General features: G+C 45.4%; 1 protein-coding gene across 5 annotated transcripts in view; it reads left to right on the plus strand.

Annotated features, from left to right (window-relative positions):
* The window catches only part of SMARCA2 (SWI/SNF related BAF chromatin remodeling complex subunit ATPase 2), a 175,340-nt gene that overhangs the window by 23,867 nt on the left and 138,972 nt on the right, over positions 1-12,501 (plus strand). For all 5 annotated transcript variants that reach the window (XM_072839584.1, XM_072839609.1, XM_072839585.1 and 2 more), the window contains exons 4-5: positions 365-751; positions 8,002-8,257. In XM_072839584.1, the coding sequence (XP_072695685.1) occupies positions 365-751; positions 8,002-8,257 (643 nt within the window). The remainder of the gene's footprint in view (positions 1-364; positions 752-8,001; positions 8,258-12,501) is intronic.

Here is a 12,501-nt window from a genome sequence, read left to right on the forward strand (position 1 = left end):
ACCTATTTGAGATGTGCTGTAACTGAGTATGAAAGAAAAAAAAAGAAGGTAAAATTGCTCTTTAATAATTTTCATTTTTTGAAATGATAATATTTGGGGTATGTTGATTTCAGTGAAACACACTATTAAAATTGGCTTCGTTTCTTTCACTTCTTAATGTGACTACTAGAAAATTTTCATTATGTGTATTTGGCACATAGGAAGTCGATAATTACACCTAGTTATATAATTATTAAATGATGATATATACTTTACATTTCTAGCAGGCAGCGCCGTCGTAGAAAATCATCAAAATAGCCTGGAGTGCCGGGCTTTCAGGGTCACTGGGGGCAGCGGTGTGATCTCCTTTCCTGTTTTATTCTAGGTTACATGTCGCCACACCCGTCTCCGCTGGGAGCCCCAGAGCACGTCTCCAGCCCTATGTCGGGAGGCGGCCCGACCCCACCCCAGATGCCGCCGAGCCAGCCGGGGCCCCTCATCTCGGGCGATCCGCAGGCGATGAGCCAGCCCAACAGAGGTCCCTCGCCTTTCAGCCCTGTCCAGCTGCATCAGCTGCGAGCGCAGATTCTCGCTTACAAAATGCTGGCCCGGGGCCAGCCCCTCCCCGAAACACTGCAGCTCGCAGTCCAGGGGAAGAGGACGTTGCCCGGCATGCAGCAGCAACAGCCACAGCATCAGCAGCCCCCGCAGCCCCAGCCACAGGCCCAGCAGCCCCAGCAGCAGGCCCTTGTTAACTACAACAGACCATCTGGTAGGTTCATGTGCAACCAAATGAATAATGCGATGGTCCAACTCGGCTAAGAAGGACTGCTAAGGGCGCAGAAGCGCTGGGTTGCTCTACGCCCAGGGCTGACTTAGCCTTTGTTGTACCTCGTTGGCTTCCCTTGTCTTGCTCTGCTTAGTTGGCCGGCATCCCTGGGCTCCTGGGCCGGGGGGGCCTTCCTAGGAAGCAGCTTCCCCCTGCCCCCCTGCCCCACGATTCTGCATTCTCTTTCAAGAGGCTCAGGGTTTGTTGGGGGCCCATCCATGCGCCCCAGGTGGAGAACCCCGCCGCCAGCGCCTTCCACTCGCCCACATGCGCCCCTAGAATCAGCTGTCCCCGAGCCACCTTAGGATTGTTGATTTATTTATTTCCACCCCTTTGTGTGGTGGAAAGCGTTTAGAGGGAGAGTTCCAAGAAGCATTCCTGCAGTAAAATAATTATCAAGTAGGGAATCAGGAACAAAGGGAAATAGAAATCGAGGTCAGAGAGGTCATGAGTGAGGAGCCCCCCCCCCCCCAAGAGCTCATGCTGCCTCTGAGCTTCTGCGGCGACTCCACCTTCCTGGCAGCCGGGAAAGGAGACGGGGTCTGGTACGGCATCCTCGCCATGCAGATGCAAGGGGCTCACTGGTTTCTCCGAGGAACGCAGCGCCTTTTCTAGCATGAGACTAGAAAGCAGATTTTCCAGGGGGGATTGTTTTTGTTTTTAAATTATCAGTATTATTATCATTGTAAGAGATGCTGCATGATAGAGGCATCAATATTTGTAATCGAGTAACAGAATCCACACAGCCCATTTCTCATGTGCACCCTGGCATCAGATCTGAAGCTTATGATATTACGTAACAGGTGGAGATGAGCTGGTCCTTTGTCTGGCCTTCTGGTGGTCTGGCTTGATCCCACCCCTGGAATTCCCAGGTGCCAGGGGGCTCTGTGATGATCTTCCATGAAGGTTGTTTTCTCTGGCAGGGTTTTTGTTAACCACTAGAGAAGCAAAGAGGTGATGGTTCTGTTGTAACAAGAGCACTGAATCCCAGGGAGTTTTGAATTCCGGGGTCTTCCTCGACATTGACAACACTCTCAGCACATACCCCCGCTCCTTGGGGCAGGCCACGACATGCCAATTATGGCCACCAATTAGTTTGGGAAATTGGTACTTTTTTTCGGTTTCGGGACTTTGGCAGTAGGGAGGAGTTCAGGTTATTATTATTATTTTTATTAGAACCTGCCTTCTGAGTTTGTAAATGTTTCTCCACTGGTCAGAGAGGCTCCAAGGGTCAGTCGCCCTACCTGCAAGATTAATGCACCTTGTTAATTCCAGATGTAGCCTTAGGAATGGGTTTTTAAAGAGCAAGAAGGGATCGTGTCAGCCCCAGGTCTTTGTGTAGTGACCATGGCGCTTTGGTAGGTGGAGGGTCGTATGGGACTGGGCATCAGGAACCAAAACAGTTATAGAGAAAAACCATGCAGAAGATGGTAGTTTGAACAGTTGATGTGCTGAGAGGGTTTTTATTTTTAAGGTTTTATTTATTTTTTCATGAGAGACACAGAGAGAGAGCAGACACAGAGGCAGAGGGAGAAAACAGGCTCTCTGCGGGAACCTGATGCAGGACTCAATCTCAGGATCCGGGGATCACGCCCTAAGCCAAAGGCAGACACTCAACCAATGAGCCACCCAGGTGCCCCTGCTTAGAGGTATTAAAACAGCGTAACTCCAGCTCTTGGGAAGGCAGCCAGATGAAAGAAAAAAAATACATGCTTGTCTCTGGTTGTATAACCTACACTTATTGAGCACCTCCTGGCGGGCATGCCTCAGTGCGTCATGCTCAGCAATGAGTACATTGCATGTGGGACACATCCTAGAATATGGAGAGTCAGGACCCACATGCTAGCAGTCTGACCCCAGAGCCCATGTCCTTACCGAGAACCTTTTTATATGTTCTTGAGGCACAGTGTCAATGAAATTCGTAATCTTGATACCCTACATCATGTAGTTTCCAGTAGAGGCCGAATGGCAACAACCAGCTAGTTGGTAGTTTGAGAAGGAGAAAGCAAAACCTGTACCTCCCAAGAGCTAGTGGTGTGGGACCCTGCCACATAGGTGTACTTCACTGTATATCAAAGTATGTCCCGGGGTGTCAGCACAGACCTTTGTGAGCATTGATAGTTCCTTTTTAAAAATTTTTTATTTATTTGTTTGAGAGAGAGAGAGCAAGAGAGAGCAAGGCAGGCAGAGGCAGAGGGATCAGCAGGCTCCCTGCTGAGCAGAGCATGATGCAGGACTTGATCCCTGGACCCTGGGATCCTGACCAGAGCTAAAGGCAGATGCTTGACTAACTGAGCCACTCAGGCGCCCCAAACATTGGTGCTTTTCAAAGTAACCTATGCTCTGTAGGAAAAGATCCCAAAGCATCCTTTAAGAAGGCAGGAAGCCGAATGATTCATTTCAGAAACTTTTCACCCAAATTCAAATAAGGAGACCGAATGAACTCGTGAAAACCCAGGGGACGAGGTTTCGGTTGTCTGCACGCTTGTACATAACAGCCACTTCACGTCCCACTAAACACAATCCCCAGTGCGTTTTCTGGACCACTTCCAGAAGACAGGGCTCCATGACGTTGCCCATCTCTGAGGCTCCCCCTTCCCTCACCAGGCCCCTGTCATCAGGAGGAAACCGTTTTGTTCCTCACCACCCATGTCTTCTGTATTTCCAGCAGTCACACTTCCTTAGAAATGAAAATATTTGGGCAGATCGTGTTTTATTCCAGAGTGGAGGCCATGGATACAGTTGGGAGGAGCTACCTCCTGCCAACAGAGCAACCCATTCCTGCTGCTGGGAAGGAGGTTACACCTGAGAGTGTCACATCATTTGTCCCCAAACCTCAGCCTTCAGAGGGAGATGACAAACTTCACTTAATAAAGACGTTTTTTTGGGGGGCGGGGCGGGGTTAGTGTTTAGGGCAAGTCAAAATAAGGCAAAGAATATTTTATATAGAGTTAATTTTTTAAAAATTATTATTACGTATCTCCATCTCTCCTTAATAAGAAAAAAAAAGTATTATGTATAAATACCTCTACTAAAATTTCAGCAAAAAGTAAGTCTAAGTATGTCCACTTATCTGCAGGTAGCTCCAATTCCATTTTTCTTTTGGTCCCGCTTTGTAGTGTTTATTCATGTATGAAGAGAATCTCTTTGGCTGGGGTGGTCTGCCTCCAACCTACCCCAGACTTTAACTCACTCTAAGTGACACCCCGAGAGCATGGTAGGTTACCTGCAGGAGTTGCACACTGAACAAGTCATTCTTCAATCCTTGCCTCCAATGGCTCCATGCAAATCTAACCCATCCTCTTCCTTTTCATTTTGATTCATATTTTTTTCTTTTATAGAGACTAGAGCAAAATGAAAAATAGGAAGTGTAAAAGTTTGGGGTTTTTGGTTTGTGTGTGTGTGTGTGTGTGTGTGTGTGTGTGTGTGGTAGGGAAGGAGGGAAGGACCTTATGGTAGAAAGTAAAAGTTTTGTTGCTGCCCTTTTTTTTTTTTTTTTTTTTTTTTTTTTTTAGTGCTTGTCTCTCTCCTGCTCTGCCCCCCTCCCACTCTTTTCAGGTATCTAAAATATCTAGGTATGTTCAGTTTAAATACACTTCATTGCATTTGGTTTTTTTTCAAACCCGTGGAAACCACTGAAATCCTCATGTAAGGCACAGACTATTGAATAAGTATCCTAGTATGCTGTGCTGGGAAGCCAGTGTGAGCTCTGAATGCGCAGAAATGCTGTACACACGAGACTCAGATATTTTAATAAGTTCGTTTCCCTGTTTCTTAAAATCAGGCCTTAGGGATGCATCTGAGAAAGACCCCCTCCCCACCTTAGCTGCACTGGGACGCTCTCAGGGCTGTCAGGGCATACATCTGGCCTGATTTCCAAGGTGAGGACTGAGGGAAAAACAGACATATTTGGAACCTCTGACAATTAAGCCTAAATTGTTTATGCTGGCGGGTGGTGGGGGGCGGTTGGGAGATAAGCTAAGGAATGTAATTTGTCTTGCGTTTGAAGATATCAAGGAGCAATCTTATCATTCAGCAGACCACGAGTGTCTGTAGCAGAGATGACTTCTGTCGATAGAGAGCCAGTCCAGCCAGGCACCTTAAGTCCGTAAGCCACCTGAGGGACAAGCAAAAAACCTGATGAACAGGTAGTTACATTCTGGGCATGTCCGATTGCGGCAAGCTGCACTCGCTTCCCGGCCTCTGTAAATAGAAGTTTTTATGTAATCGGTTGGAAGGAGCAAAAAAATAGACCCAGGCAGTAAATGAACTTGCGGTGTTTAGTTAGGAAAGGAATGTGCTTGGAAGTGGCTCTGATAGCAGATTAGCAGGAAGCACATGGCAAGCTGACTTATCTGAGTATTTGTGCTGAGTTGTCGTGAACTGTAGATGCATTTTGAAGTTTGCTGCAGAAGGGTGTGCTCCCAAAGTTGCCAGCTAATACACTACCAAACTTCCTATAAAAAGCCTTTCTTTTGCCATGGGGTTTTTCTATAAAGCTGTCATTCAACTAGACTTCTCACGTTTGTGGCCTTGCTAGTAGCAAAAATGACAAGAGCGGAGGAGGGAGCGTGTGGTGACATGGTCTCATTGATTCCTCACTCCCACCCTATGAGGTTATGTCATTATCCCCATTCTACAGATGGGGAAACAGAGCCACCTGGGGTTCAGGGACTTGCTCAGGCTCACACAACCAGCAAGTGGTAGAGCCGAGGCGGCACCTTGTCCAGTTCTGGAAAGATACAGGATGCTTTACGTGTGCCTGTTTCGTTTACAACCAGTTGCAATACTTTTTAAATTGGCGATTTGAATATGTAAGTTTGTGTCTGGGTCTCTCTCTCTGTCTCTGCTTCTCAATTTTAAGGGTCAATCAACCGGATAAGAATGTTTTTGTATTTAATGGATTAAAGAAGTCTAGCCATGTGTATGGGTATTAGATCTAGTTTTGAGTCATAGGCTAAAAATGACGAGAAGTGGAACCAGGGGTATCAGACATGCTCTGGATACCTTCCTTTGATGAAATGTGGCTTTAAAAATAGTGACTTGAATATACCTCAAGGAATCATCAGAGGCTTCTGCATAGGTATTTACAGGCCAGAAGGCTAAAGAAGAAAGCTGCTGGAACAGGAGGAATGTGTAACACCAGTGCCCTGTTCTGGCTTTTGTTGATGAATTATTTAAAGTTTGGAAGGAGAAAAACATTTGCAGAACTGAATATAGAGTAATTATTATGATATTCCCGTATCAGTAAGACCTGAATTTTCTTTTTGTTAAAGATGGTGCTGTTTTTAGATTAGAGGGCTTCGGTGTGTTAGGTTTATCATTTAGTATGCTTATACCAAGTCTTTAAATATATTTAATTCTACGAGTTTCTCAAGCTTATTAAGATTAATAGAATCGCAGAGAATCAACCTGTCAGAAATCCCTGTTTCTTCTCTTTTGGCTGGATCACTCCCAAAACAACCCAAATGAAAAATCTACCCTGTTCTAAAGACCTCTGGGGAGAAAATATTCTAAAATATCCCTCGGTAACTCATCCCGACGCTGAGATTTTAATGGTCAGGAATTGGTTTCTTATATACAGATGAAAGAAACTCTAAATATAAGATATTATGAAACGCAATGCATTATGTAAAAGGCTTCTCATTCAGAAAAAAAATCAGCAAGTACTTAGCTGAGAAGAATCTCTTTATTACAATAGTGTATCTACAATGCCTAAAATAGAAAATTTTTAAAAATGAGTTTTTCCCTCAAGAGTTTTCCATCCCCTGATGGACCCAGGGCTACAGATCACCTCAGGATTATGTAGTGGCATGTGTTTTGGAAAGTTTACAGAATTTCACAAGGAAGGTGAAAAAAAAGCACAGCACTAATACCATGCACGCACACACACACACACACACACACTCGTGTACAGTTCCCTCAGCAGTTTGTCCTAATTCTTCACGTTCCTCCTGTCAAAATGTTTTCTTATACTCTCCTTGCATTGTCATTTAAGCCCATTTCTAAACGGTGTTTGCTGGAAATTGAATAAATGTGTCTAATTTTTCATAATGTATGTCTTTGTATGGTTAATTATTAAGGCGCTCAGAAGTATATAGACTATTGTTTTATTACCGTTTAATAGTTTTACCTTTTCTTAGAAAAGATAGAGAAAATGCTCGGGAGAATGCCTATCAGAGGTTTTAACAGCTTATGGAGATTTTTTTTTTTTTCCATTTACTAATTCATCTGGTAGCATCACTAATCTTTTTTTTTTTTTTTGCATCACTAATCTTATTTATAATTTTGAAGTAAGTAAAAATGTAACTCTGAGGAGAGACAGAACACTTTTTATTTTAGGTCCATACCTAGCAATCAATTTAAACTCCTGAAGTTTAATGTGGAAAATTGCATTAAATTAACTTATTAAGTGCATTTTGATAAGCTCGACGATTGCATACCCCTTTATTCTGTTAGCATGAGAAAAACCGCTCTCTTGAATCTTCATATTTGCTAGTTTTTATTAGGCGGAATGAGCGGATTCCCCCTACCCCACCCCAGCCCTTACACTGAATGTTTTTAGAAACATTTTCGAATATGTAGTAAAAAAAAGAACTTCGGTTCCTGAGATACACTGATTAAGCCCTGAATGTGCCTTCTAGGTCATTAAGGGAAAATACGTGCCCCCTTTCAGTTCACGTGGGAGGACTGGCCATGCTGCTGGCTGTATTTGGAAAGCCCGGGCTAGGACAGGCCCAGGGTCTCCTAAAGCCCTGCTCGGTGCAGTTTGCAAAAATGTGATTTTTTAGGACCAACCAAATTGCATCTGACTGTTCTGAACTCGTGAATGCACCTGCAGTTCTTTAAACAACCAACCAACCAACAACCAACCAAACACCCCCCCCCCCCCCCGGAGCTACATTAAATGCTAGCCATCCATTCCTTTAATCGAGATACTACTACTTGGGTCTCTTTTGGACGATCTCACCGGTGTTGATCAGTGAGTGCCGATGCCCTGTGGGGATGGATGCCAGGTTCTGCTTTACTCTCCTCCTCCTCCCCGCGCCCCAGGCCTTCCGCCTGCCTCCCCTCTGCCCTCCCCTCCTCCTCCCTTCTCGGGAGGGGTTTCGTTGTCCCGTGGCGGGGCCGGGTGGCCGCAGGGCAGCGGGGCACCGGCCCGCGCAGCTGCCCATGTCGCTCTTGTCCCGCAGGCCCGGGGCCGGAGCTGAGCGGCCCGAGCACCCCGCAGAAGCTGCCGGTGCCCGCGCCCAGCGGCCGGCCCTCGCCCGCGCCCCCTGCTGCCGCGCAGCCGCCCGCGGCCGCCGTGCCCGGGCCGTCCGTGCCGCAGCCGGCCCCGGGGCAGCCCTCGCCCATCCTGCAGCTGCAGCAGAAGCAGAGCCGCATCAGCCCCATCCAGAAGCCGCAAGGCCTGGACCCGGTGGAGATCCTGCAGGAGCGTGAGTACAGGTAACGCACCTCGGGCCCCGGGGGGTGGGAGCGGCCGCCGAGCCCAGGGGAGGGGGCCAGGGGTCCCCAGTGGGGTGGTCACCCTTCCCTGCAGGACAGGGCACAGGCCCAAACTCCTGCTTCATGCTACCAGACGGATGGACCCTAGCCCCTGAGCTTGTTTGCCCTTGGGGTGGCGGGAGGGGGGCTCTGATGGCCCTGCGTTGGCAGGACCGTGATCCTCATTCACTGAGTCAGGGAACTGTCATCACCCGCTGTGACATGCCAGGCAGTGTGCTAGGCTCCAGGGAGACCACGGTCAGAGGCCAAGCCCACAGGCTTGTGGTTTCAAAAAATTGGCCCTCTCACACTTAGCCTCCACAGTGTGTTGTTGTGGTTTGTCGTTTTATCCTCCAACGATGACTGTGAGCTGGCCAGATGTTGCGGCCACACCTTCAGGTTAATGGCACATCTCCTGATACTAAAGCAGCCTTAGTGGCTCAGGATAATATATTTTTTGTTTTTAATTCATGAATTTGTGAGTCAACCGCTTGGTCCAACCTGAGGGTTAAGCATGATGTAAGTGTCTTCTTACGGGGTCCGTGTTTAAACTCTTACTCCGGAAACTTAATTTTCACCTGATTTGGCACATTCATCTACTCCGGTGGTTGGCAAACCTTTTTCTGTAAAAGGCCAGGTGGTAAACATTTTACCCTTTGCGGGACTATCGCAAAGGTCCCTCAGCTCTGCCCTTATAATGTCAAGAGCATCCACAGACAACAGTGGACCGGCCGTGTCCCAATAAAACTTTATTTACAAAAACAGGCTGCAGACTGGCGAGAGTTAGCAGACCCTTCATGTAAATGATTAATGTTAACCAAAAATAGACTATAAGTATGGACTAAGGTTGTGGTTTCTGGAGCTGGCCACTAATGCATTCTCTGTCACCTGGGTCAAGTTACATCTCCCTCGTTTTTTTGTTTGCTTGTTTTGTTTTTTAAGATTTTACTTATTTATTTACTTTAGAGTGAGCGTGTGTTTGTGGGGAGGGGCAGAGGGAGAGAGAATCCCCAGCAGACTGAGTGTGGAGCCTGATGCAGGGCTCTCACCACCCTGAGATCATGAGCTGAGCTGAAATCGAGAGTTGGACCCTTGACCAACTGAGCCACCCAGGTGCCCCAAGATACATTTCTTTTCTGTGATTCAGTCTCCTCATATGGTAAAAGAGAGGGTGTGATAGTACCTCTTGCAGGAGGAAGATAAAATAATACGAAGACTTGCAGTACATATCAGCTATTATTATTTCCCAATTATTATTTTATTCAAAAGAATATTAAAGCTTAGAAATTATAGGGAATGTTAGTCAATAACATCTAGGCTCCCTTTATTTGTTTCTTTTTTTAAGATTTTATATATCCATTCATGAGAGACATGGAGAGAGAGGCAGAGGAATAGGTGGAGGGAGAAGCAGGTTCCCTGCAGGGAGCCCGATGCGGGACTCGATCCCAGGACCCTGGGATCATGACCTGAGCCGAAGCCAGACGCTCAACCACTGAGCCACTCGGCCATGTGTAGGCTCGCTTTAAAGATGTTACCTTAATCTTTAATGAAAAACGCATGACTTATTTGTTATTAGCTTAAAGTACTAAGCTGCCAGCTTTGAGAGTGACTCTACAAGAAATCACAGCAACCTGCCATTAAAGGTGTGTAGCTTTTTGGATGAAGAGTAGAGCTTTACTCTCATTACTGTTACTGATCCTCAATGAAGAGCTTTTATATATCAGCTTCCTGAATTTTATGTACCCCCTAGAGAGCTAGATAACGCATCAGTCAGTTGGTATTGCAGCGTTGATAGGCAGATCACTGTGTGATACGAAGTCACGTATTCCTACTACTTTCTCATTTGGGGCAGAAGAACTTTATTTATACCAAGTACTTTCTTTATGTTGCTACTGAATTTAAAAAAAAAGTCAAAAGTATTTTTTTAAATATTTATTTATTTGAGAGAGAGAGAGAGAGAGAGAAAGAGAGAAGGAGGGGCTGAGGGAGATGAGAAACAGAGCCGTGTGTGATGCGGGGCCTGATTCATGACCCTGAGACCACGACCTGAGCCAATATCAAGAATCAGCTGCTAAACTGCTGAGCCATCCAGGTGCCCCCAAAAGTACCTTTTAAAAAAGAGAGAAAACACGATAGAAGGGTATCGTTTAGTTACTCTAAAACTCTGACTTCCTAAGAGCTAACATTTTTCCCCTTCCTTGAATGTGCAAAACTGCCAGTACCATTGTTACATCACGCAAACTACATTCGTAATGTAGACACTCTCTATACCTAGAGACTCATCTGGACTTTTTTTCCTTACTCAGCCTGTGCTGTGTGTGTGTGTGTGTGTGTGTGTGTGTATTTTAATGACTCCTACATTTCTTTTATCATTTTCACCAGAATTTTATTTGCAGCCCTTTCATGGCATGAGCCCATTTTAGCACCATCTCTAGAAGTGTTCGTAATGGGTGGCCTCTGAGAGTATACAGCCCTGAGTAGTACTGTTTAGCCTGTTTCAGGGTGTGAAACACTTTGGTCCTCCAATCCCATATCAATAAGAAAATTGTGCATGTGCCAGTATCTTTTAAAATTACAAGCCCTACACCATGTGGTGTAATGGCTATTTTTCATATTATTATCATTGTTTGATGCATGTCTCCTCTTTCTGAAAGCCACATGACTTCCGAAACCATCACTCCAGCAACTCTAGGTCGGGAGAGCTGCTGGGGCATTTGGGCTGAACTTGCCTGTGGCCATCTGGAGAAGGAGCGTGGGTTTCCACTGGCAGCATTGCAGGGCATCTTTTATCTTCCTTAGTTAGAGAGTGATGGCTGGCTACTCTATATGGAAATAAATTGTTGAGCTGCACAGATTGGTTACATTTATCCTTTAGAAAGGGTTAGATGGAGGGGCGCCTGTGTGTGTGGCTCAAGGGTTGAGCATCTGCATTTGGCTCAGGTCATGGTCCAGGGTCCTGGGATTGAGTCCCCAGGGGGAGCCTGCTTCTCCCTCTGTGTCTCTGCCTCTTTCTGTGTGTCTCTCATGAATAAATAAATAAAATATATATTTAAAAAAGGGTTGGATCGAGTGCCTTAGGCTCTTGACAGCAGAGGAACCCCATCCTTTTGGCCTTGGAGAGAATGGCTTACTAGTCTTTTAGCATGGATAACTCGAAAGATCCAGTGTATCTTCTGACTGAGTATTTGAACAAGGTCTTAAAAAAAAAAAACCCTCTTATAATTTTACAAACTTGGAGAAAAAAATCATCTGTCAGAAACTCTTTTAACAGATGTTCATGTCTTTGACCGTTGTAATATCACTTACCTCATCTATGAAAATTGAAAGGAAGTTGTCAGGATCTCAGATTTCTTTTTAACTTTTAAGCTACTTTGGCTGTTTCTCTTGTTCATCATAAAATCAGAATTTTGACAAATTGACCTTCTTTATCTGGTGAGAGCATAAATAAGTTTCTGCCAGTGAACACTTTGCCTCAGATCTGTACGAGCCCTGCAGTTAAAACATTTGTTCCCATTTAAATTGGATCCTTTCTTTCTGACCAGCTTTCTCCTAATGACGGAGCTTACTGCATTTTTCTGTAGTAGGTGTTGGAGAGATATTTCCAGTGCTTTTTTTTTTTTTTTTTTGGTCTTTCTGGCACACTTTCCTTGCCCTGTCAGTATACTTAACTTTGATTCTTCCATTACGAGTTAGATATCAGGGCAGAAGGGCTGCAGGTTGTCACATTAGCATATAAACAAATTGCACAAATGTTTGCATGGAAGATGCACTTGGATTACATACATTCCAAGGAATGTATTTGATATGAGCAGCTTTGCATCTTGCCAGCCCCCTTGGGTATCAGTTCTGGACTCAGTATGAACACAACAGTTCACCTTGATTCAGAAGCAAGCATAATCTGTTTTTTTAATAAAGATTTTATTTATTTATTCATGAGAGACACAGAGAGAGAGGCAGAGACATAGGCAGAGGGAGAAGCAGGCTCCATGCAGGGAGCCTGATGTGGGACTCTATCCCAGGGTCCTGGGATCACATCGTGAGCCAAAGGCAGATGCTCAATCGCTGAGCCACCCAGGTGCCCAAGCATAGTCTGTTTAGTTTATTTTTTGTCCTGCCATACTCCCAATTGCAACCCTGACATTCCTTCTTGAAAATTACCAAGGTCCGTTTTATCAGCAGAAGTTACAAAAAGTCAGTCTCTCTCT

This window comes from Canis lupus, chromosome 1, assembly GCF_048164855.1.
Source record: "Canis lupus baileyi chromosome 1, mCanLup2.hap1, whole genome shotgun sequence".
NCBI classification, from domain to species: Eukaryota; Metazoa; Chordata; class Mammalia; order Carnivora; family Canidae; genus Canis; species Canis lupus.